Below are 27,503 nucleotides of genomic sequence, written 5' to 3'. Positions count from 1 at the left end.
CCACACTACGTGCCAACCTGAGTGATGGAAATATTCGAAACTGTGTGCGTCTGTCAGTATGCTGTCAGTCTGCGTCTCTTAGAAGCTTTATTATGTCTTCAGTGAACCAAAAGTAATTAAATGATAATGAAAATTAGTTTTGTTTGCGATTTATGTTGTTGAGAAGCACGAAACCAAGCAATATGGAAGCTATTCAGCGTTCCATAAGCGACTGTGTTGACATCTAATGCGACACGTTCACAGTTACCGCTCTTCCTACTCAGACAGTGTGGCATGATAGTGGGGGAAGTGTGCACTCACACGGGAGAGACCGGTACACGGTCGAGTCCTCTCCATGCGTGGAGAGTTCTTGGCCATCCCTGCGTTAAACGATACGTCGGTACACATGCAACAGATAAGAATGTAGAGTCAGATTTTGTGGATAGCCCTTGGACTACGGACCATCTGTACACCCAACAGAACGATTGTCTTAGTGTCACTAACCTACAGTATAGGGTGAAAGTATGAATGTAACACACTTCCTTCTCCTAAGCAAGTGGAGCAAATCGGTTGGTTCTTTTTGCATTTTGTGTGGTCTCCGGTGGGACTTAAGGGGCTTAGGGGGGCACCATTAGTTCATGGGCGGTTCCTTAGAAAATCCTAAAAACATTTTTTTTACCATTTTTTCATACCAAAACCGGGCCGTGGATTCCAAGACGCCTACGCACAGCAAATGGCTGAAATTCTTACGAGATATTCCTAAGATTCCGATCTCTAACAATCTTGGAAATTTTATTGATATTTTTATCAGTCTCCGAGATACAGAGGTTCAAAGTTATGCTACCTGTACACGTAAAATCCAGTGTGAGGCGAAAACGTACTTTATAAAGTGGAGTAGCACGGAGGAATATGCTGTTAAGTGTCTCCGTTATCATCAGAAGGGTTCGGGGAACCCCATGTTGGAGTACTTTTGTGCACGTGAAGTCCAGACTGAAGTGTAAAATTAGTTTAGCGTCATTTCAATTTGACACAGGTAAACTATCAAAATGTTTCTGACCCATAAGTTCTTTTCATTTGAGTGACATGCTCCGCTGTGGCACGGAAAAAAAGGGAACCAGCGGAAAAATGCTATCGGAGCACAAAAAGGCAAATATTCTCCTGTTTAAAAGATTCTGACTGAAATATCGGGTACCAGTTGCCTCACTCAACCTTCCTCAGCATCTTTAATAATTTTCCTAATAATTTTTGCATGCGAACATCGATATGGCGTGAGTTGGCGCAGAGCGGCTGTATAAATTCCCATCAGGCCATTCTGATTTACATTTCCCCAAAATGCGTAAGGCGAATGTCAGGATATTTCCTTCGAAAGGGCACGGCCAATTGCCTCCTCTCTCCTTCCCCATTCCACCCTTGTTCTTCGTCTCTAATGAACTCGTCGTCGTGAAATTAAACCCTAATCTTCGTTCCTTTCTGCTTTTGTAATTCTCATTAAAATTCGCAGTCATGTAGATTTTGTTTCTATAAAGAATTACAATAACTTTCTCAAATAGATCTATTAGGAATTAAATAGTAATTAGTGATACCCATGTGTTGTTAACCTGCAGTCCAAGTTGTTCGTCATATAATGAATGTTCTTGATGAAACTTCCTGGCAGATTAAAACTGTGTGCCCGACTGAGAATCGAACTCGGGACCTTTGCCTTTCGCGGGCAAGTGCTCTACCATCTGAGCTACCGAAGCACAACTCACGCGCGGTACTCACAGATTTACTTCTGCCAGTACCTCGTCTCCTACCTTCCAAACTTTACAGAAGCTCTCCTGCGAACCTTGCAGAACTAGCACTCCTGAAAGAAAGGATATTGCGGAGACATGGCTTAGCCACAGCCTGGGGGATGTTTCCAGAATGAGATTTTCACTCTGCAGCGGAGTACTGGCAGAAGTAGAGCTGTGAGGACCGGCTCTGAGTCGTGCTTCGGTAGCTCAGTTGGTAGAGCACTTGCCCGCGAAAGGCAAAGGTCCTGTGTTCGAGTCTCGGTCGGGCACACAGTTTTAATCTGCCAGGAAGTTTCATATCAGCACACACTCCGCTGCAGAGTGAATATCTCATTCTGGAATGTTCTTGATGTTTTGAAGTTATACCTTTCGCTTACCTCATTTCCGTCTCTGAATGAATGAAAGTAGTCTCATTTGTGCAGAGTCAGATTCTGACGTGATAACAGTTTTTTTTTTTTTTTTTTTTTTTTTTGACAGCACACTGTCATACGACCTCTGATTCAATTTTATGCAACAACAAATTTTCGTATTCACATTATAATTATTATTTTGCGGAAACTGTACACAGAAAGCCAATGGTACTGTAACAGTTCTTATTATTACTGTTATTATTATTATTATTATTATTATTATTGTATCATTGACGGTACAGTACAGTTATTACAAATACAAATATATACATAAGACTTTGTAAATGCCAAATTGATTCTGAGGCTCAGAATCCGACTGTTTCGATTGCTGGAACATCTGCAAAAACCAGATAATACAGTGAGCAAGGTTCAGCGTCTTTAAGTTCTCCACACTCGGAGGTTACCTCTACTAGTAATGTAGCCTCACCGCTTCAAGTTTTCTTTTTGCACCGCGTGACTCCAGTTCGCAGTCTATTTAGTCTTCCACGTCTGGTAGGGTAGTCGGAAACAGGCAGTGGGCTCCTTTTTCCGGTTTTGGCTGTTACTTCCAGTTGCCTTGTTTCGCCTTAGTTCTATTCGACAAGCGGAAGCTGATGATATAATTGATTTAGTTGTTCGAAGAATGCTCTTTCATGACTTTAGCCTAGCGCCTGATGTTTCGCTGCCAAATATGGGATGCCTGGAATCATTTTCCTCAATCTCTGCAGTTATCTGATATCCTGGGGTGCTATGCCTACAATATGGTAGATTTTGTCAACTGGAGTTTTTTTAGGCAACCAGTTATGATGCGGCCCCTCTCGTTAAGAGCGGAGTCAATGTGCTTGGTGTGTGCAGAGTTCTGCCATACTGGTGCAGCATATTCTGCCGCAGAGAAACATATAGCTAGAGCAGGTGTGCGTAGAACATTTGGTTGAGCTCCCGCCCCAAACAGGCTTGCGTATAACATTATTTCGGCTGAAAATTTTGAGCTTCATGTTATCGCAAGGCTCTTTCAAAGTAAGTGTGCAGTCGAGCTTTAACCAGAAGTATGTAGAGGGCGTCCCAATGTTGTAGTTGCTGTCTCCTCCAAGTTATTTTCACTTTTTTCCGTGACTGTCCCCAGGCCTATGTTTTGGATAGGTTAGGTTTCAAGTCGTTATTGTCATAGTGTTCTGCCAAATCTTCGAGGGCAGCAGTCAGTTTCATTTCTACCTCCTCGAACGTTCTTTCTTGGCGTATTTTTACAAAGCAATGTACGGGATGGGTACAGAGAGAGTAACAAACGCGTGTGCTAAGAAACCTAGAAAGGGTGTTTGTGGAAATGTCTACGTCCAAAATCTAGTGTGTAATATCGGCTCGTTGGGTCTTCACAAAAGAAAGTGTCTTGGCTCTTGGGTTGAAACGAAGACTGCCTGCAGTACCCAAGCGTTTTGCCGGCTGTTCCAGCGAGTAGGATAGACCTAACGCACCGCCTCTGCGTTACGCAACGAGGAATTAAGCCTATTAAACTAGGATCCCGAAATTGACTCGTTACATTTATTGCAGAAGAACTGTTGAACGCTTCGGCGCACTCAACATAACTGTGGCTCGTACCAGGCATCTTCGGCCAGTGTTAATGCTTGCCGGTTCTTTTCATTTCCTACGCAAGTAATTAAAATTAATTACTTTGTTGTAACTGACATAATAATGCCATAATATCGTAGTAAGGAAGAAACGTTAGAATTTAACGTCCCGCCATCATCGGAAGCATTAGATACGGAGTACATAGACTATGCATTTCCAAACACATAAAAATAACGTACTGCACATTGGCTTTCGTCTCGCAATAAACGAGGTCAGTGAGCAGATACTGGATAGGGCTCCATGTGTGAAGTTTCTAGGCATCCAGACGGATAAAAAAAAATGACCTGGCAGCAGCACGTGGTTTAGTTAATCAGAGAGCTTAGTTCTGCTTGCTTTACAATTAGAAATCTCTCCAACTGGCCTTTAGTAGCACTTTCATGAACAAAGAACAAAATCAGAACTGAACTTCCGACCAAGTGTCAGTTTCGCCATTTTTCTGTTAAATGTTAGGAGTGATTGGCGTCTGCATCAGTCTCTTTCTTTACGTTTGTGAAGAATGAGTGCTAACGATTGATGAGTTATGGTTCCGAGTCTCTTTTGTCTCATTCTTACATGTATACTACCGTCGTTTATGATGATTTGTGTACAATGAAGTTAGTCTAGCAGCCTAGTTCTCTGCTGACACTTTGTTATACTCCTGTTCTGTGCTAGGAGAAAATACCTGTAGGGACCAACTTAATTACTTTTGTATTACACTTCAGTCACCTTTTCCCTTTTTCCGTGATCTCATGAATAATCTCTATGTGGATTTGTGGGTAATTAAATTTACGTGGACACCGGTGGATAGCAGAGTAGTTTTCTTTCTTTTCTGCATAAAGTATTGGGAATTTTCCACTGAGTCCAGTTTCAAGCACGCACTGGGGGGGGGGGGGGAGGGGGGGGGCTGCTGATGTCTTGAGCAACTAACATTCCGCCATTTTTAGCGTCTTGCGATTGGTCAAGGCCCAACATGTAAAGTCGTGGAATTTTCCATTGAATACTGTTCAAAAATTTTTCCGGTGAATTGGCATGGTCCAGTGCAACGATCTCTCACCTTTTCTAGCACCTTTTCGATTGGTCAAGCTGCCGGTGACTTTATAACGATTTCGCGAGTGGTCTGTTACGTCCTCACTCTGTACAGAAAGGGGATACAATGCCGACTAACTGGGGCCACTGGGAAGCTTCCTGAGCACACTCTTCCCAAGTGTTGGTTGGTTGGTTTGAGGATAAAGAGGCCAAACTACAGGGTCATCAGTCCCTTTTCCCAAGTGTCGATATGAATATATCGTTCTCTCCGTACTGTTCCAAAAGTTCGCTGCATACCGTTTTTCTTGTTTCTTTGTCAACCACTGTCAACATTCTGGGAACCCACCTGGCACAAACCTTTTTCAACGCTAACACTTTCAGTGTTCTGCAAACACTTCCTTCTCCTATCACAACGTAGCGTGACAATTCGTTCACTAAGATGCGTCTGTCGGCAGTCACCAATTCGTTAAAACTCTGCACATTGTCTGGAGTGTGTGCAGTACGAGGCCTGCCACTGCGAGGACAGTCCTCAATATTGCCGTGCCCACTTTCATCACGTAACCTGCTTGCCCACCGACTAACTGTACTGCGATTGACAGCAGCATTTCCATACACCTTTTTCAACCTCTTGTGGACGTTTCCCAGTGTCTCGTTTTCACAGCACAGGAATTCTATGACAGCACATTGCTTCTAACGAACGTCAAGTGTAGCTGCCATCTTGAAGACATGCTGTGACGGCGACACTTGCGGGAACAGGTTGAACTAAGTTTGAAAACAAGCGGGAAGGATGTATCTATAACTGTAAAACTTTCACACATGCAGAATGAAAACTGTATTTTTACAAAAATAGTGTGCATTTCTTTTGGAGTGGTCCTCGTACAATTGAGATAGAAGTACGTCTGAATGATACCATGAGGATCATTATTTGCACTGACTGATCTACTCTCATGATCTCTCAGGGTTTCTCAGCATTGTTAATGATGTACTTCAGTGTCATCACCTGGAAATAGAGCATTAATCAGATGTACTCCCATCCAGTGGTTTCCTGTTCCGTCCACTACAGCTCCTGCAGACTTCAGAAGAAAAGCTGCCAAGGTGCGAATTCTCAAGAATACTAACTCTCACAAGAACTCCATTCTAAACAGTGTTTTCCAGAGCCCACCAACTATGCACCTAAAGTCGTCTTGGGTCGATCTTCAGGTCACAGACAAGTGCAAAGAACTCTTGAATGAGCATCCACCCCACAACACCCACCTAATTAAAAAATCAACGAAGAAGGCTGCAGTGTTTGATCTTCCTCATCGCCAATAGTCGACACTGGCCCGCATCCGAACAGAACAAGGGATGTGGCCACATCTTGATGTGGGTATGTTGTGAAATTGCAACGTGTGAATATGCTGTGGAGGAACAGACAACAAGACATATCGTGGAGAACAACTCAATCGTAAATTTAAACGAGGTCTGTAAGATATGAATGAAGTGACAACAAGTGGTGAAATATGGTTGTTAATTCGAAACATTAACCTGCAAATACATTGCGCATGAGTAAGCTGGCGCCAGCACGCCACATGGCATAGAGGTCACAAGAAGATCGATCAAGGCCAACGACAGACTCGCTGGAAACGCGCCGACAACGCCCTCTCGGCCGCCAGTATTTAGATAGCCGCTGCAGACCGGCGGGCCAGTTCGAGTCTGTCGCACCCAGTGAGTTCCAGCTTGCCACCGAGTCAGAGCCGCAGTCACAGCCTCTAGCTCACAAAATCAGGCACCACATAGCGAACATAATATTGTATATAGCGGACTTTGTACTTCACCAGCAGTGAGGCTAAAAGTGGACTAGAACAGAGAGCTTGTATCACAGCACGTGGAAGCTTAAGTAGCTCTTTGTTTATGTTAATAAACAACCCTGTTAATAATTGCTTGCAGTTTGTGTTATAGAAAGAAACTACAGCCACCAAACAACATCCTCTCCTTGCTCCCATGGTACAGCTCTACAGAGACAAAGAGACGACATAAAATATATGTATATGTTATGTCGTACGATTGTAATAATAGTAACACTTCAGCAGACTGGCCGTTTACAAGAACCTGCAGTATTGTGGAATTACTGATAATATTTCTGTGATACAGACCCACAACCTGTGTGGATTAATGTAACAAGGCTCACCTCTGAGGCGAAGGACAGCCGCTTCATCTCGCCACCCGAGATGCCTTTGATGCGTCCTGGAATCCCGATCACAGTATGCTGACACTTCAGCAGCGCGAGCTGTGGAAAGAAAACACACTTAATGGAGATTAGGTCTGTGGTATATTGTACGCATTTCTAGTGGTCTTCAATTTCTTAACTGAGAGGCCAAAACTCGGGAAAAGGGCTGTCTCATTTAAAGACGTGCCGTGAATGACCGACTATTGTGGTTAGATGGGGCGTATTGGCGCTAGTGTAAACATGATGTCAGTCTGTTACAGGCAGGTGCGTAATGAACGTGGCAGCACGTCACGAGTATACTGACTCTGAACGTGACATGTCAGTCGGTGGAGAACGCGTGGGTCGTAGTAAATAATTGATTACAAAAGAATTTGGATTTCGGAGGTGTCCAGAGTGGATGTTCAGTTTTGCAGGACAATGTTTTCACTCGCTTAAACAGCCGCACAGGACGACCGCAGGTGTGTGATGATCACAAATTGCGTCGCCTCCACAGTGCCACACGGGTTGGCGCACAGTCTACTGTGACTCAGACTGCAGCCGATTTGAAAGTGGGGTGTCAGGAAGCCTTTTTTAGGGGAACTTTACGGAGACTAATGAACTGCGTAAGCTTCCCATGCCATTTGGCCACTCTTTGTAGAAAGTCTGTTTTGAATGCATTCGACACGAGAGATGAACTGACAGGCTTTGCAGCAAACATCACGACATGTATATAATTCGTTCCATGTAAACTTTAAAGAAGTGCTAAATAGTTAGTAGAATTTCAAGTTTGCAGCATCCAAAACTGATGGAGGCAAGTATATCGAATATATGCGTTTAATCGAAGAGTTCTAGTATACTCATAATGCAAAAGTTGAAGGGAAAACATCAGAAAATACCATCATTCAACGTGGAACACGCAAAGTAGCTTAACGCACAACACAATGACCCTTTTGCATTGCGGCATGCGAGAGCATCAAAGCTGGTAGTGCCGCACTACACTGCCGGAAAGAAAATGGAAAACCCTCAATAACTGTTTTCAGCGGCACCGGGGTACAATATGTACATGCTGAGTGGTTATAGTGTTCAATGGCGGCTCGTGGTTCGGAAAGTAAAATAACCCTATATTTGCACATGTTTATCTTAATAACTGACTTGCCCATTTTTCGTACACTAAATCAATCGTTTGTTGCTTTAAGGTTGCAAACTTATCGGTAATGTCTTCACAGAATGGCTGTGTTTTTATTACCTGCGCTGAAATGTTCGCTAAACAAGAAAGTGTCTCTCCTGAAACTGCATTCTTCAGGTATGTTTTTATACTCTTCAGGGAGGAAAAGCTTCATGATGTAGTAGAAGAGATGGACAGAGTAAGAGGGAACAGTTTATAAGTATCGGTAAAAAATGTCCTTATCCTTATTAAACATTTCCCACATCTTTCCGGTAGAAATCTTTCTGCTCTTCTCAACGGCATACAAAATAGAGAATTCGTGTCTTGAGCGTTGTGTCTTGGACAAATAGGTCCAAAGATATTTTGGAAGCTTTCAGGTGCACTAGAAGAAAACACGTATGGTATTCTTTAAATTTTGTGGTACTGGAGAGACAAACAAAATACATTCTTTCACAATCACAAAATCTCTCATCCATTTCCTTGAAAACGTAGTCCAAAATTTCGTAATACAAGGCTCGATACTACGTGAAAGTGTACATTACATTATAAGCAGTGTGCCTATTTAAAACATGCAGCACTAAACGCACTGTAAATGGAAGTGTGCTCAACGGGCATATTAACCACTGCTTTACAGTCTGTCGTCTGGAACTGGGAATAGAATTTCCATCTACCCACCTGGTATGCCCTCTCCACAGACAAACTCAAGCAGGTGACGTCACGGTTGCTATAGCAACTGTGCAGCTATGCTCGGCCTGTGGCTCTGCCCATGTGGTCGAGCTGCCAGAAAGGGGAAGCCTACTTCACTATGCCTGGTCACAATCGCTCGCTTGCTGCTGCAAGACAGTTCCCTGCAGTACAAATCAGGGAAATACGCAGTAACTTTTTAAAATGTGGCAAGATAAAAGTATTCGTGAGGTGCCACTTCACCTACTACACCTGAACAGCCACCCCTGTTTAGTGTTAGGGACTCACTTCTCACAGTAATCGGCGATCAGATGGCGCCCGGGTGGCTTGTCTGTGCACCTTCTCTTTTGACTCTGCAGCCAGTAACTGTGCTGGGTTTAGAGGTGAGCGTTGTTTCAACATTTATTCTAGGGGAGAACAACGCCCAACCGACGAGTGCGTACACTATTGGCCATTAAAATTGCTACACCACGAAGATGACATGCTACAGACGCGAAATTTAACCGACAGGAAGAAGATGCTGTGATATGCAGATGATTAGCATTTCAGAGCTTTCACACAAGTTTGGCGCCGGTGGCGACACCTACAACGTGCTGACATGAGGAAAGTTTCCAACCGATTTCTCAAACACAAACAGCAGTTGACCGGCGTTGCCTGGAGAAACTTTGTTGTGATGCCTCGTGTAAGGAGGAGAAATGCGTACCATCACGTTTCCGACTTTGATAAAGGTTGGATTGTAGCTTATCGCGATTGCGGTTTATCGTATCGCGACATTGCTGCTCGCGTTGGTCGAGATCCAATGACTGTCGCACAATATGGAATCGGTGGGTTCAGGAGAGTAACACGGAACGCCGTGCTGGATCCCAACGGCCTCCTATCACTAGCAGACGAAATGGCAGGCATCTTATCCGCATGTCTGTAACGGATCGTGCAGCCACGTCTTGATCCCTGAGTCAGCAGATGGGGACGTTTGTAAGACAACAACCATCTGCACGAACAGTTCAACGACGTGTGCAGCAGCATGGACTATCAGCTCGGAGACCATGGCTGGGGTTACCCTTGACGCTGAAAAATAGGCAGGAGCGCCTGCGATGGTGTACTCAACGACGAACCTGGGTGCACAAATGGCAAAACGTCATTTTTTCGGATGAATCCAGGTTCTGTTTACAGCATCATGAGTCGCATGCGTGTTTGGCGACGTCGCGGTTAACGCACATTGGAAGCGTGTATTCGTCATCGCCATACTGGCGTATCACCCGGCGTGATGGTAGGGGGTGCCATTGGTTACACGTCTCGGTCACCTCTTGTTCGCATTGACGGCACTTTGAACAGTGGACGTTACATTTCAGATGTGTTACGACCCGTGGCTCTACCATTCATTCGACCGCATGTTGCAGGTCCTGTACGGGCCTTCTGGATACAGAAAATATTCGACTGCTGCCCTGGCCAGCACATTCTCCAGACCTCTCACCAGTTGAAAACGTCTTGTCAATGATGGCCGAGGAACTGGCTCGTCACAATACGCCAGTCACTACTCTTGATGAACTGCGGTATCGTGTTGAAGAGGTATGGGCAGCTGTACCTGTACACGCCATCCAAGCTCTGTTTGACTCAATGCCCAGGCGTATCAAGGCCGTTATTACGGCCAGAGGTGATTGTTCTGGGTACTGATTTCTCAGAATCTATGCACCCAAATTGCGTGAAAATGTAATCACATGTCACCTCTAGTATAATAAAATTGCCCAGTGAATACCCGTTTATCATCTGCATTTCTTGTTGGTTTCGCAATTTTAATGGCCAGTAGTGTATGACATGTGTACTTCATTTGGTCTGAATTTATTGTCATACACTGTTACAATGATGAACTACTTGTCACATCTCTTATCAGTAAAATGACCGTGACCTTGAGAGTGCTATATTTTCTCCCCTGGAGTTTGTATTCCACAGAAGTGGGGAAACTTTAGACGTAAGAAATATCTGCTGTTATGGTCTGTTTTACAGCATTCCTCATATCATTATCAATGTGTGACGTGTCATAATGCTGCTAGGGCGCATAGCGCTGCATCTCATGTGTTATCATTATCTCAGAGATCCGGTAGTCTACGCTGTTCCACTTCATGCGCCCACCGGTGGGCAGTCGGGCAGCCACGGCCACAGGCGGGCAGAGATGGGAAAAAAATCTGACATAGGCCGGCCAGCCGGTCCGGAACGTATGGGACAGTTGTGCAGTGGCCTAGGGTTGCCATGTCGTTAGTGCAAACGCTGAATGGCGGGTAGCCTATCCTCGCTGCACCAGCTCATGTGCAAGCTGAGGGGCGTCCAGCAGTGCTCGCGCCCCTATGCGGCACATTTGGGGCATCCTAATTAGCCTGTGGACGAGAGTGTCCTGCTGCAGTCGTCTCGTATAACAGATAGTTGTCCTCCTATAAGGAGGAAGACACTCGCTCTATAATTACGTGATTAATCTGCTGCAACATTAAAGTGCGGCCTACCATAAAAACCTAAGGCTACAGGGAAACCTATTGAAACAGCCCTTGTGGTCATGAATATTTAGCTCAGTTTTTTTATTAGTCATTTTATTGGTTTGATCGTACCCTCCATCTTTTCCTGGTGCCCATTCTTGTTTACAAAATATGACAGTTTACATGTGATGTGTTACGACAGTGAAAGGAACCTGTTGAATACTGCAGACAGTGCACAAGTTCCCCCAAAATCGAAGCACAACATACACATATGTCGTACTAGCAAAAGTAAATCCACCTGATGATGGAGATTTAAACGTTCGAAACGCTTCGTGGAGATAAAGAAATCGTGGCTGATAACAGTAAACTTTTTGTTTCATTCGATATCACGGTAAAGCCTAACTTAAAAAGTTCGCATTTAAGGAACTTATTTCTATTAAAGTAATAAATTAATCCCAAAACCTCGCAGAAACGTGAAGGCACCAAGAATGACGTGTTTTTATAAATCTCCAATGTTTTATTGCCTGGAAACGGCATCCTTTCAAAACACGCACGTTACAGTACGAAATAACAGAATCCAGTATGGTGTTTGCCAAGCACCCAGCACCGAATGTTGACGAAAGTCGATAGCAGTTTCTGCGGTCTTCGATAAGTGCTTGTTAGGTCAAAATGATGTCATGTTTACACAAAGCCTTGTGAACTGTAGATTACCCTTCTTCTGCAAGTGATTATTCGGCGCGCCACGCCCGTCTAGTCACTATGCAAGTCAGAGGAATAAAGTTCTAATTTATATTGGAATGACCCTCGTGTTAGCGGCTTTTAGAAACTTACTAAGCTTTCGTGTCTGTACTTACCTCCTGAATGACCTCGTCCACTCGCTGCATCCTCTGCTTGTACGGGATGTACCGGTCCATACGCACAAGAGCCTGAAAACAGGAAGGAATAATAATGTCAGAACAGTGGTAATCCAGTCAGTGAATCCTGAAAAAAGAAATGCAGCGCTGCAGAGTTTTATACGTTGCTCTTGTGTAACTACATAGTTAACGAGGGGTCCAGAGCAAGACGGATAGAATTGTTCAACTAAAGAGCACAGAACCCAAGCCCCGACAAGAGACATCATAGCGAGGGTTAAAGTGGCATATTTCGTACAGCGAGACTAAAAATTGTTTCGAAGACGGCTTTTGACCCTAGTTCACTGGCCTCTAGTAGCTGCTGATTTGAGGCAAGAGAACAGTATCCTGTTTTGCTTCAGAGTCTGTCGTGACGAATATATCGGCGTATTATAGGAGAACGAATTTGCTTCCAAGTCAGAAAAATCTAATACGAAAACCCACAGAATGAAATTTTAAGCCGGCCGCTGTGACCGAGCGGTTCTAGGCGCTTCAGTCCGGAACCGCGCTGCTGCTACGCTCGCAGGTTTGAATCCTGCCTCGGGCATGGATGTGTGTGATGTCCTTAAGTTAGTTAGGTTTAAGCAGTTCTAAGTCTAGGGGACTGATGACCTCAGGTGTTAAGTCCCATAGTGCCGAGAGCCATTTGAACCATTTTTTCAAATTTTGAGAACGTTGGAGATGCGACGAGAAAAATGTACGGTACATTGTTCTATATCTATTGTATATTCGTACTGGTTTGTTTCTGCGTTAGATTTGTTCTTCCAATGTTTAGCGATCCTAAATCTACACCTGTTCTCCGAAAGTCACTTTACGGTGTGAGGTGGAGAGTACTTTTGATACCGTAGCACTACCTTCTTCCCCTTCCCTGCTCCATTCGCAAACGGCACATAGCGTCCCGGAGTACTCTCCAGAAATTTCATTAGCAGACCTCTGCGTGATGCACAGCGCTTCTTCTGAAGCAACTGACACTGACATGTGTTGATCCTCTCTCTAACACTCGTGCGTCAACTAAACTATCCCGCGACGAACGCGCCGGTCATTGTTGGATTTTCTCTACATCTTCTACTAACCCAGAGTAATAAAAGCCCCGACTGATAAACAGTACTCAAGAATCGGTCGAATAAGTGTTTTCTTTCGTGCAAGAATTACATTTCATTAATATTCTTGCAATGAATCTCTGCGTGGCAGCTGCTTATCGTACGAATTGTTTTAGGTGGTCATTCCACTTTAGGTTGCAACGGATGGTTACTGCTAGATAGATTAGATAGTTGCCGTTTCAAGTAACAGTACACTAGTGGATTTCTTCGCCTGTTTATGTGTAATACGTTACGTTTATTTACGTTTCAGGGTCAACTGCCAGACGCTATGTCTATGTCGATATTCTGTAGGTCTTCCTGCAATTCGCTACACTCTTCTGGCTTCGAAACTTACTTACAGACAACCGCATCATATGCCGCGAACAGCCTCATGAAGCTTCGGGACGCTACGCACTGGATCATTTCTAAGAGGGCAGTTCAATAAGTAATGCAACATGTTCTTTTCTGCTAGCAGGTTGGTTTTATTCAAGATTCCAGTACGCGATATTATTCCCCACTCTTTTGACTACACAATCCTATTTTTCAACATGATATCCGTTCAGTGCGACAACCTTACGCCCCCTTACTAGGAGGATCTGTATGCCCGCATGGTATCACTCTACTGGTCGACGTAGCAGCCAACGTCTTATTGCATCAATAACCTCCCCAATAACTACTTATTGCATCTCGCGGAGTGCATCCTTCATTGGACCAACCAGATGGAAGTCGGATAGTGCACGATCCATGCTGTAGAGTGGATGAGGAGAACAATGAAGTTTTGTGAGCGCCTCTCGGGAGCGCAGATGTGCGTGAGGCCTTGCGTTGTCATGAAGGAGAAGTTCGTTTGCATTTTTACGGCGATGAACACCCTGAAGTCGTTTCTTCAGTTTCATGGGGATAGCACAGCACACTTCTGAGCTGATCGCTGCAACACGAGGGAGTATATCAAACAGAAAAAATGGTTCAAATGGCCCTGAGCACTATGGGACTTAACTGCTGAGGTCATCAGTCCCCTAGAACTTAGAACTACTGAAACCTAACTAACCTAAGGACATCACACACATCCATGCCCGAGGCAGGATTCGAACCTGCGACCGGAGCCGTCGCGCCGCTCCAGACCATCAAACAGAATAAGCCTTTCAGAGTGCCAGGAGATCGCCGCTTTGATTGTACTGGCCGAGGGTGCGGCTTTGAATTTTTTCTTCTTAGGAGAGCTGGTGTTGCGCCTCTCCATGGAGTGCCGCTTTGTTTCCGGTTCGAAGGGACGGTCAATGCCTGTGACTATGTTCGACAAAAAATTGCACGATCAAATTCGTAACGCGCAAGCAATCCGGCACAGGTGGTCCTTCGTTTCTCTTTATGGCCCCCTGTTAGGCGGCGAGGAACCCACGAGCACATACCTTTGAATACCCCAGCGGGTGGACGGGTCAGTGAGGGCCACCAACAGACACGTCCAGTTGAGCAGCGACGTGTTGTTAATCCATAAAATTTCGGGCATGCGGCCGCATAAATACCGTTCAGCAATCTTCAGAGTGATCCGAGGCTCACTCTGAAGATGGCTGGACGGTATTCAGCCGAAATATTAGAAGAAGAAATCAAATGTATGTGGGCACACGCCCGAAATTTTATGGATCAGTATTTGCGCCGCGAAAATATGTATATGCACAGCGACGTGTTAGTTTGTTATCTGTCGGCCTCAGAATGAGTGTTGCACGAGTCACAGCGGTCTGCGGCCGGCCGACACACGGAAGAGTGGACAGGTTTGCGCGACCTTGTGGGATGATGAGAAACACCTCGCCCAGCGATCCGCCGTTCTTTTGTTCACTGCAAGGTCTCCACAGTCATTCTGCAAGCGCCTAGAAACACCTGCGATGATCTGATTTTCCGCAAAAAGAAACTCAATGACACTTCTCTGCTTGGAACGCATCTCCGATACAGACGCCACTTTGAAGGCGACGTATAGCGCCTCCTAGCGGAAATACTCCACGATGTCCCTCAACAAATAATTTTTTTTTTTCAAGCGAGACTGGCCGAGAAAAATATGTGTTGCATCACTTATCGAATGCCCGTCATAAATACAAGGTGAGCCAGGAGAATATTCAGTATTCTGGGATATGATAGGAACGATCATTAAAAGCAAGAAAGTCCACTAAACATGGGCCCTGAAATACATATCTTAAGAGCTATGAGCATTTGTTCAGTAGAAGAAATGTGTTTGGCACTATCGAAGATGAAGTGGTGCTTATAGTTCTCAAGATATGCATTTGTAGTCCGTGACTTTTTCCCTCGAAAGGTCATCACTGTCATGTCCCAGAATGCTGACCATTCCTCTTGGTACATATGATATGTTGTTGTTATTGTTGTCTTCAGACCTGAGACTGGTTTGATGCAGCTCTCCATGCTACTGTATCCTGTGCAAGCTTCTTCATCTCCCAGTACCTACTGCAACCTACATCCTTCTGTATCTGTTTAGTGTATTCATCTCTTGGTCTCCCTCTACGATTTTTACCCTCCACGCTGCCCTCCAATGCTAAATTTGTGATCCCTTGGTGCCTCAGAACATGTCCTACCAACCGGACCCTTCTTCTTGTCAAGTTGTGCCACAAACTCCTCTACTCCCCAATTCTATTCAATACCTCCTCATTAGTTATGTGATCTACCCATCTAATCTTCAGCATTCTTCTGTAGCACCACATTTCGAAAGCTTCTATTCTATTCTTGTCTAAACTATTTATCGTCCATGTTTCACTTCCGTACATGGCTACACTCCATACAAATACTTTCAGAAACGACTTCCTGACACTTAAATCTATACTCGATGTTAACAAATTTCACTTCTTCAGAAACGCTTCCCTCGCCATTGCCAGTCTACATTTTATATCCTCTCTACTTCGACCGTCATCAGTTATTTTTCACCCTAAATAGCAAAACTCCTTTACTACTTTAAGTGTCTCATTTCCTAATCTCATTCCCTCTGCATCACCCGATTTAATTCGACTGCATTCCATTATCCTCGTTTTGCTTTTGTTGATGTTCATCTTATATCCTCCTTTCAAGACACTGTCCATTCCGTTCAAATGCTCTTCCAAGTCCTTTGCTGTCTCTGACAGAATTACAATGTCATCGGCGAACCTCAGCGTTTTTATTTCTTCTCCATGGACTTTAATACCTAGTCCGAATTTTGCTTTTGTTTCCTTTACTGCTTGCTCAATGTACAGATTGAATAACATCGGGGACAGGCTACAACCCTGTCTCACTCCCTTCCCAAACACTGCTTCCCTTTCATGCCCCTCGACTCTTATAACTGCCGTCTGGTTTCTGCACAAATTGTAAATAGCCTTTCGTTACCTGTATTTTACCCCTGCCACCTTTAGAATTTGAAAGAGAGTATTCCAGTCAACATTTTCAAAAGCTTTCTGTAAGTCTACAAATGCTAGAAATATCGCGCGGTACAACAGTATAAAGGGACGAAGCGAGCACTGGAGCGGCAGTCTTGCGGCTCACTCTGAAGATGGCTGAACGTTATACAGCCGAAATATTGGAAGAAGAAGGAGATTTCTTGCAGCTGCACACCCTAAACTTAATGGAACGCTAGAAATGTCGGTTTGCCTTTCCTTAATCTATTTTCTAAGATAAGTCGTAGGGTCAGTACTGCCTCACGTGTTACAACATTTCTGCGGAATCCAAACTGATCTTCGCCGAGGTCGGCTTCTACCAGTTTTTCCATTCGTCTGTAAAGAATTCGCGTTAGTGTTTTTCAGCTGTGACTTATTAAACTGATACTTCGGTAATTTTCACATCTGTCAACAGCTGCTTTCTTTGGGATTGGAATTGTTAAATTCTTCTTGAAGTCTGAGGGTATTTTGCCTGTCTCATACATCTTGCTCACAGATGGTAGAGTTTTGTCAGAACTGTCTCTCCCAAGGCCGTCAGTAGTTCCAGTGGAATGTTGTCTACTCCCGGGGCCTTGTTTCGACTCAGGTCTTTCAGGGCTCTGTCAAACTCTTCACGCAGTATCGTATCTTCCATTTCATCTTCATCTACATCCTCTTCCATTTGCACATTCGCTATACTGAACAGTATATTGAACGACCTATACCTGCACCAGCCTTTTCTTCTCACTTATTCAAGTATTACTTTGCACCCCATGGCCCGGTTGCAGGCACAGATGCGACTGGGAAAGGTGTCAGAAAGCAGTTCTATTCTCTTGTGAAGCAAGCTGGCCCATAATTCTTTAACTGGTCCTTAATATCCCGGGTATTAGTACTGGGACGGAATTGGCGTCCGAGCTGGTTCCACACGTGATCTCTCGGGGACAGGTACGCGGATTTTGCTGGCCAGAGGAGAACTTCAGTATCACGCAGGCAGTTTATAGTTACTCGTGCTATGTGTGGAAGAGCATTGTCCTATTGAAAAACGATAATGTTGCATGAGAGGTAGAGAACGTTGTGCCGTTACAGTTCCCTTGATTAGTACGGACCGTGACCTGAAGTCATAAACGATGGCTCCCACACCAAGGTGCCAGTAGTAACTCTGGTGTGCCTCTCAAAAACATTGGAAGAATGTCACCTCTCCCCATGTCACCGCCACATCGCTGGCGATGCTTATTCGGCGTAGTGGGGAACCGTGATGTCTCACTGAACACAGTGTGATGCTATTAATCACCGATCCATGCTTCCCAGTAATGTCATCACATAAAACGCAGCCGTTAGTGTTGTAGTGTTAGTAGTATCCTACACTTGGTATGGTAATTCCATAGTCTGGCTGTTGCTCGCCTCTGGCCATAGTGGAAAATGATACAAAATGTTGCAAGAAGTTAAATACTTGTAATAAATGAAAATGTTTGCAAACAACATTGGAAGAGTCACTTCAGTCTAGTTGTGTTACTTCTCTTCCAATGTTGTTTGCAAACATGTAACTTCTTTGGTAATAATACTCAGTGAATGTCTGAAGATGGCCTTGTAAGCCGAAAACCGGTTAACAGTAAAAGTAATATTGTAGAACAAAAGCAAACTGGTGCTTTTCATTTATTATAATGTTGGTCTACCAATAACTGACGGAAGATTCTGTTATTATGTTAAATACTTGTTCTCGGATGGCAAGTGCATGTTTGTCTGGAACCTTGTCGGCCTGTATGCCTGCCCTCACGTTCCCGTGCAATCCAACGTTGAAACATTGTCACATCCGAATGTCTCACAAATTTGAATAATGCACGATTGGACCAGCTGGCCAAATACAGGCCCATAACGAGGCCCCTTTTAAACTCCGCCAGGTGCTGATAACACTGTCTCAAACGAATGCGCGGCATGTCGATATTCCTCACAGCGATCACTCAACATATGACGTTGTTCATGTCCCTTTTACAACCTCTGTGTCTTGGTAACAACACTAAACACGAAGAACACTAATGCATATTATTGGCCATTCTACCTGACAGAGAGAACTGCAAATATGATCATTTATGTGCCAGAAAATTGTGTGTACGTTTATGAAGTTGCACCGACATCCGACCTTGTTTTCTGAGTACTTCACTTTTTTTTTTATCGTCTGTTTGTTTAACTGGTAATGCTGAATAGCCGTGAGTAGAACTAAAGAAATTCTGATATGTATGGAGCCAAACAGACACTCACAAGCCGGCCGCAGTGGTCTCGCGGTTAAGGCGCTCAGTTCGAAACCGCGCGACTGCTACGGTCGCAGGTTCGAATCCTGCCTCGGGCATGGATGTGTGTGATGTCCTTAGTTTAGTTAGGTTTAAGTAGTTCTAAGTTATAGGGGACTGGTGGCCACAGATGTTAAGTCCCATAGTGCTCAGAGCCATATGAACCATATATGAGACACTCACAGTTTCCTTCCATCTTTCGCTTGCCTATAATGCCTAGTTTAGACGACGACACTAGGTTGCAGGCAACTGCGTCACCGCCCACTGCGCATGCGCGCCGCGTGTTTGCGCAACTCGTTGGTGAAACTAACCACTTTCGGCGTGTTCCAACTTTGGCGACACTAGTTGCATGTGTTTTTGTAGTTGTGTGTGTTCGTAGATTGCAGACAAACTGAAATATGAAGTGGGGAACGGAGAATAATGTTTGCGTTTTTGAAATCTATGCTTCACATAGGTGTTTGTGGGATTTCAGTGATGCTGATTACAAAAATAAGCAACATATTGCTGCCGCTGAGACCGTTCAGAATGTTCAAATGTGTGTGAAATCTTATGGGACTTAACTGCTAAGGTTATCAGTCCCTAAGCTTGCACACTACTTAACCTAAATTATCCTACGAACAAACACACACACCCATGTCCGAGGGAGGACTCGAACCTCCGCCGGGACCAGCCGCACAGTCCATGGCTGCAGCGCCCTGGACCGCTCGGATAAACCCGCGCGACGCTGAGACCGTCATGTGCGATCATAACAAAGACAATATCTGAGCTGCAGGGCAAAATTTATTGAATTTGGAGCACATATACAACTGAATTAAGAAAAATACAAGCAAGTGTAAACTAAACACGTGGGGATTTGTTTTCTACTGAAACAGATTTAAAAAATTGCTAATTTTAGTGGCACTGTACATGTCTACATTTAAATTGTTTTTACGTTAGTGTGGTTCGTAAGGTCTGTTGTGCAGTGCCAGACCACAAATTCAATGGTTGGTAAATTAGATCCTCAGTCGGTACGAGGATTTTTATTTGTCACTATCACTTCTTTATCTTCTGACAGTGTCTGCATCGTGGTCAAATGTCCAAGTTAAACTCCAAGTCCCCCTGTAACTAGCTGGGTAACACAGGTCCAAGATCGGAGGAAGGCAACAGCATGCCACCACCAACAGAACCACACCTACACTGAAATGACAAAAGTCGCATGCAGTTATACAGATGGCAGCAGTATCACGTACACAAGGTATAAAACAACAGTGCGTTGTTGGAACTTTCATTTGCACACGGGTGATTCATGTGAAAAGATTTCCGAAGTGATTACTGCCGCAGGACAGAAATCAACAGACTATGAACGCGGAATGGTAGCTGGAGCTAGACGCATGGGACATTCCCTTTAGAAATAGTTTGGGAATTCAATATTCCGAGATTCACAGTCTCAAGAGAGCGCCCAGAATACCAAACTTCAGGCATCACCTGTCCCCAAAGACAATGCACTGGCCGACGGTGTTCTTTTAACGACCGAGAGCAGCGGCGTTTACGTAGAGTTTTTGGCGTTAATGGACTATAACAGCAGACGATCGACGCGAGTGCCCTTCCTAACTGCACAACATCGTTTTCAACACCTCTCCTAGGCTCGTGATCATATCGGTTGGACCTTAGACGACTGGAAAATCGTGGGCTGGTCAGATAAGTCCAGATTTCAGTTGGTAAAACCTGATGGTAGGGTTCGTGTGTGGCGCAGACCCCACAAAGCCATGGAGCCAAGTTGTCAACAAGGCACTGAGCAAGCTGTTGGTGGATTTGTAATGATAAGGGCTGTGTTTACATGGAATGGACTGGCTCCTCTGGTCCAACTGAACCGATCATTGACTTGAAATGGAGACCATTTGCAGCTACTCATGGACTTCGTGTTCTCAAATAACGATGGAATTTTTACGGATGACAATACGCCACTTCTCCGGCCCACAACTACTTGCGATTGGTTTGAATAACATTCTGGGTAATTGGAGTGAATAATATGGCCACCCATCGAACATTTATGGGACGAAACTGAGAGGTCAGTTCGTGAACAAAACACAATTCTATCTATCGCTTGCGCCTTTGTCTCGCATTTTGCGCGGGGTTGGCGTGGTTAAATTCGATTTGGCAGGTTAATGTGAAGGGGTGGCCGGATGCCCTTCTTGCCGCCACCCCGTACCCCCCTGAGACGGAATCAGAGTACCCCATCGGTCTGCGTCCGGTGTAAATCATGGAAACGTGCGGATGTGTTTCAAATGTCTGTGAGTCGTGTAACTGAGGCGGGAAGTGGCGACTAACCCGGTATTCACCTAGGGGGATGTGGAAAATCGCCTAAAAACCACATCCAGGCTGGCCGGCACACCGGTCCTCGTCGTTAATCCGGCGGCGGATTCGATCCGAGGCCGGCGCGCCTACCCGATTCCAGGAAGCAGCGCATTAGCGCTCTCGGCTAACCTGGCCGGTCAAAACACTTTCACAATTATGGGCGGCTAAAGGGACAGCGTTGCTCAAAATTTCTGCAGGGGACCTCCAGTGACTTGTTGAGTCCATGTCGCGTCGACTTGCTGTACTATGCCAGGCAAAAGGAGTTATCCCATGACTTCTGCCCCCCCCCCCGCCAATATATAGCAGAGTTGGCAAAAGAAGATGCCAGACAGCTAAGTAGGCTTGGCATGGTGCTTTGAGCGTCTACTTCAACCACTCATTTAACGTGCCTTTGTTTACGTCTCTATGGCAACGCCTCAGTGTTGTCGTAGTTCTATAGACAATTGTTGTTCCCGTCTGCAGACGTTTGCGCTTCGCATTTGAAAGCTGGCAACAATGCTGCCAGCTGTCATGAATATTGTTTCGCCTACTCTGCTGAAGTCGGTTTGGTGTGGTGTGGTGTTCGGGGATGTTGACAGCTTTGCCTTTTATGTTTTCTGAGAGATTAATGGTTGTGGAATAACCAGTTCATATTGTCGAAACGCTCGCTGTTCTCTAATAACGAGATAATCTTTCGCGAAAGTTGACAATGTTGCCTGACACTATTTGGAGTTGTTCCTTGCATTTACACTTCCTGGCAGATTAAAACGGACACGGATCTTTGCGTATTTTGGGCAACGATGTTTCACCAGAAACATACGAAGACCTTTCACGAGCTATCTCAATGATCTGCCTATTTCTCTCCACAAAATTCTTGAATATCTTTGAGATTGTTCCCAACATCTTACGAAAAGTATAACATCTGGCAGAACGGACTTAAAGAACAGTGGCTTAGTCACAACGTAGGAATGTGCGACTGGGTGTCGGACAAGGACTTGAACCTGGAACCCTGCGAGGAACTTCTTTAATTTGCATGCGAGGTTCAGTTTCGCCTACACTTCGTTGCAGAGTGAAAGGTTTACGTTGCACGACGACTAACAGAATGGGAACATATTCTATTCTTTCTTTCACTTAGCCGAGACACAAGTTAATCAACCGAGATAAATTAAAAGGAATAACAGAAAGCAATGAATTACACTGGTGGTTGTAAACCGTGTTATTAAACGTTCTCAGCGGGTGGCTATATTGCCACCGGTTGGAGATTGCATCACCACGCGGTGATTCGAGAGAAAGAAGCTGGAAGTCCAGGGACACTGGGAAAGAAGAGATGCTTGGTCGGTGTCAGATTTAGGCAAGTTTTTCGAGAAGCCATCGCGAAAGCAGGGCGGTTTCGTAGTAATCAAGTCGAAGATATGTGTCGCATCTTCCTTTTACCGAGCTGCTGTAACCAATTTCTCAAATTTTTATCAAGTTAGCATCGTTGTGGCCAAGATAGATACGAAGCCCGCACCTACTACAGTAGTACAAGTTTATATTGCAACTAGCTCTGCAGATGACGAAGAAATTGAAGAAATGTATGATCAAATAAAAGAAATTATTCAGATAGTGAAGGGTGACGAAAATTTAGTAGTCATGGGTGACTGGAATTCGGTAGTAGGAAAAGGGAGAGAAGGAAACGTAGTAGGTGAATATGGACTGGGGCAAAGAAATGAAAGAGGAAGCCACCTGGTAGAATTTTGCACAGAGCACAACTTAATCATAGGTAACACTTGGTTCAAGAATCATAAAAGAAGGCTGTATACATGGAAGAAGCCTGGAGATACTGGCAGATTTCAGATAGATTATATAATGGTACGACAGAGATTTAGGAACCAGGTTTTAAATTGTAAGACATTTCCAGGGGCAGATGTGGACTCTGACCACAATCTGTAGGTTATGACCTGTAGATTAAAACTGAAGAAACTGCAAACAGGTGGGAATTTAAGGAGATGGGACCTGGATAAACTAATAGAACCAGAGGTTGTACGGAGTTTCAAGGAGAGCATAAGGGAGCAATTGACAGGAATGGGGGAAAGAAATACAATAGAAGAAGAATGGGTAGCTTTGAGGGATGAAGTAGTGAAGGCAGCAGAGGATCAAGTAGGTAAAAAGACGAGGGCTAGTAGAAATCCTTGGGTAACAGAAGAAATATTGAATTTAATTGATGAAAGGAGAAAATATAAAAATGCAGTAAATGAAGCAGGCAAAAAGGAATACAAACGTCTCAAAAATGACATCGACAAGAAGTGCAAAATGGCTAAGCAGGGATGGCTAGAGGACAAATGTAAGGATGTAGAGGCTTATCTCACTAGGGGTAAGATAGATACTGCCTACAGGAAAATTAGAGAGACCTTTGGAGAAAAGAGGACCACTTGTATGAATATTAAGAGCTTAGATGGAAACCCAGTTCTAACCAAAGAAGGGAAAGCAGAAAGATGGAAGGAGTATATAGAGGGTCTATACAAGGGCGATGTACTTGAGGGCAATATTATGGAAATGGAAGAGGATGTAGATGAAGATGAAATGGGAGAAACGGTACTGCGTGAAGAGTTTGACAGAGCACTGAAAGACCTGTGTCGAAACAAGGCCCCTGTAGTAGACAACATTCCATTGGAACTACTGACGGCCTTGGGAGAGCCAGTCCTGACAAAACTCTACCATCTGGTGAGCAACATGTATGAGACAGGCGAAATACCCTCAGACTTCAAGAAGAATATAATAATTCCAATCCCAAAGAAAGCAGGTGTTGACAGATGTGAAAATTACCGAACTATCAGTTTAATAATTCACAAGCTGCAAAATACTAACGCGAGTTCTTTACAGACGAATGGAAAAACTAGTAGAAGCCGACCTCGGGGAAGATCAGTTTGGATTCCGTCGAAATGTTGGAACACGTGAGGCAATACTGACCTTACGACTTATCTTAGAAGAAAGATTAAGAAAAGGCAAACCTACGTTTCTAGCATTTGTAGACTTAGAGAAAGCTTTTGACAATGTTGACTGGAATACTCTTTTTCAAATTCTAAAGGTGGCAGGGGTAAAATACAGGGAGCGAAAGGCTATTTACAATTTGTACAGAAACCAGACGGCAGTCATAAAAGTCGAGGGGCATGAAAGGGAAGCAGTGGTTGGGAAAGGAGTGAGACAGGGTTGTAGCCTCTCCCCGATGTTATTCAATCTGTATATTGAGCAAGCAGTGAAGGAAACAAAAGAAAAATTTGGAGTATGTATTAAAGTCCATGGAGAAGAAATAAAAACTTTGAGGTTCGCCGATGACATCGTAATTCTGTCAGAGACAGCAAAGGACTTGGAAGAGCAGTTGAATGGAATGGACAGTGTCTCGAGAGGAGTATATAAGATGAACTCAACAAAAGCAAAACGAGGATAATGGAATGTAGTCGAAATAAGTCGGGTGATGCTGAGGGAATTAGATTAGGAAGTGAGACACTTAAAGTAGTAAAGGAGTTTTGCTATTTGGGGACCAAAATAACTGATGATGGTCGAAGTAGAGAGGATATAAAATGTAGACTGGCAATGGCAAGGAAAGCGTTTCTGAAGAAGAGAAGTTAGTTAACATCGAGTATAGATTTAAGTGTCAGGAAGTCATTTCTGAAAGTATTTGTATGGAGTGTAGCCATGTATGGAAGTGAATCATGGACGATAAATAGTTTGGACAAGAAGAGAATAGAAGCTTTCGAAATGTGGTGCTACAGAAGAATGCTGAAGATTAGATGGGTAGATCACATAACTAATGAGGAAGTATTGAATCGGATTGGGGAGAAGAGAAGTTTGTGGCACTACTTGACCAGAAGAAGGGATCGGTTGGTAGGACATGTTCTGAGGCATCAAGGGATCACCAATTTAGTATTGGAGGGCAGTGTGGAGGGTAAAAATCGTAGAGGGAGACCAAGAGATGACTACACTAAGCAGATTCAGAAGGATGTAGGTTTCAGTAGGTACTGGGAGATGAAGAAGCTTGCACAGGATAGAGTAGCATGGAGAGCTGCATCAAACCAGTTTCAGGACTGAAGACCACAACAACAACAGCATCGTTCCTTGTGTGTGGTATTTTTGTTTAATCTGTCTAACTATGAACCTCTCACTATGCAGTTTTTCTTGTTTTCTGTATGATAATTCTTCTGCGTTTGGTTTTCTCCTTCTCTTGCAACTAATTATAGCTCTACACGTTTCCTGTTTTAAGTGTCTTTGCAGACTGTCACCTCATTCAAGTGATTCTAATTTTCATTAATTAATTCATATAGTTACTTATTTTAGTTGTTGTTATATTGGATGAGCAGTTCAGTTAATCAATTTTCTTCAGTCCCTTTTATGTGTCCTGTGATAGGTCCATCCTGTCTAAATTGCCTCTGACTATTTAGTACTTTTCTGTAGACCTCTATGTGTTGCTTAGTTAGTAGTTGCCATTATCATCTTATTGTATCTTAGAAATTATCCAACAAACTTTTTTCCACTTTCTCTTTGTTTCTGTAACACACAGAGAGCGAGTTTTACTACGGCGTTGCATTACATAAATATCACGTTTATGATGATCGACTTTTTATTGTAGGTGTTTTTGACTGGTTAGTACGCCATCGTAATACTTAGAGTGATGTTTCTATAAAATAATAATTTTGGATTTTATTACTTTTTTCAAAACAAACCTTATTTGTACTTATTTATATTTGGTTCCAGCTTTGTTTGGTGATTAATTAATTAATCGCAGTACGAACTTCGGCCAAACATATGGCACACTGAGACGAATTTTATAATGCTACTGTTAGGTGTTACTTGTGACTTCTGGTTTTGTCCGAAACCACAGCCAGATACTGATTTGTTATTATGAAAAATACATGCGATTTTTAACAGATACAGGGTGACAATTATTAAACTATATGAAATACAATCGTCATACTTTCTGAACGGTTTGCGTTAGAACGTTAAAACTGCGCTGTTGGCCGCGGGGTATGATGGGAATTGCACTGAAGAGCCAAAGAAACTAGTACACTTGCCTAATATCGTGTGGGGCCCTTGCGAGGACGCAGAAGTGCCGCATCAAGAGGTGTCACGGAAACGACTAACGTCTGAAGTAGTGCTGGAGGGAACTGACACCATGAATCCTGAAGGGCTGTCCATAAACCCACAAGAGTAAGAGGAGGCGGATATCTCTTCTCAAGGCATCCCGGACACGCTCCATAATTTTCATGTCTGACGAGTTTGGTGGCCAGCGGAAGTGTTTAAACTCAGAAGAGCATTCCTGGAGCCACTCTAGAGCAATTCTGCACGTGTGGGATGTCGCATTGTCCTCCTGGAACTGCCCTAGTCCGTCGGAATGCACAGCGGACAAAAATGGATGCAGGTGATCATACAGGATGCTCACGTACGTGTCACCTATCAGAGTCGTATCTAGACGTGTCAGAGGTCCCACATCACTCCAATTACACATGCCTGACACCATTACAAAGCCTCCACCGGCTTCAACAGTCCCCTGCTAACATACAGGGTCCATGGATTCATGAGGTTGTCTGCATTCCCGTACACATCCATCCGCTCGATACAATTTGAAACGAGACTCGTCCGACCAGGCAACATGTTTCCAGTCATCAACAGTCCAAGTTGGGTTTGACGCACCCAAGCGAGGCGTAAAGCATTGTGTCGTGCAGTCATCAAGGGTACCCTAGTGGACCTTCGGCTCATAAAGCCCGTATCGATGATGTTTCGTCGAATGGTTCGCACGCTGACACTTGATGGCCCAGCATTGAAATGTGCCTGCAATTTGCGGAAGGGTTGCACTTCTATCACGTTGAACGATTCTCGTTGGTTCCGTTCTTGCAGGTTATTTTTCCGGCCGCAGCAGTCTCGAAGATTTGATGTTTTACAGGATACCTGGTATTCACGGTACACTCGTGAAAGGGTCGTACGGGAAGATCCCCACCTCTTCGCTACCTCGGAGATACTGTGTCCCATCGCACGTGTGCCGACTGTAACAGCACGTAAAAACTCACGTAAATCTTGAAAACCTGCCATTGTAGCAGCAGCAACCGATCTAACAACTGCGCCAGACAGTTGTTGTCTCACAGCACTGTATTCTGCTTATTTGCGTATCTCGGTATTTGAAAACGCATGCTTATACCAGTTTCTTTGGCGCTTCAGTGTAGAATGGTTTGACTTAGCGACGAAGCCCACATTCATTCGGATGGGTTCGTCAATAAGCAAAATGGCGCATTTGGGGGACCGAGAATACACATTTCGCGAACGAAAA

At 44.2% G+C, this 27,503-nt stretch overlaps 1 protein-coding gene across 1 annotated transcript in view; it reads right to left on the bottom strand.

Annotated features, from left to right (window-relative positions):
- LOC126356039 (protein white-like) overlaps nt 1–27,503 on the bottom strand; it is a 225,581-nt gene that overhangs the window by 33,574 nt on the left and 164,504 nt on the right. The window contains exons 4-5 of the mRNA XM_050006715.1: nt 12,119–12,190; nt 6,936–7,034 (exon numbers count right to left, since the gene is read on the bottom strand). Coding sequence (XP_049862672.1) covers nt 6,936–7,034; nt 12,119–12,190 — 171 coding nt within the window. The remainder of the gene's footprint in view (nt 1–6,935; nt 7,035–12,118; nt 12,191–27,503) is intronic.

This window comes from Schistocerca gregaria, chromosome 3 (assembly GCF_023897955.1).
Source record: "Schistocerca gregaria isolate iqSchGreg1 chromosome 3, iqSchGreg1.2, whole genome shotgun sequence".
In the NCBI taxonomy this organism is placed as follows: Eukaryota; Metazoa; Arthropoda; class Insecta; order Orthoptera; family Acrididae; genus Schistocerca; species Schistocerca gregaria.
This window is presented reverse-complemented; position numbering and strand designations above follow the sequence as displayed.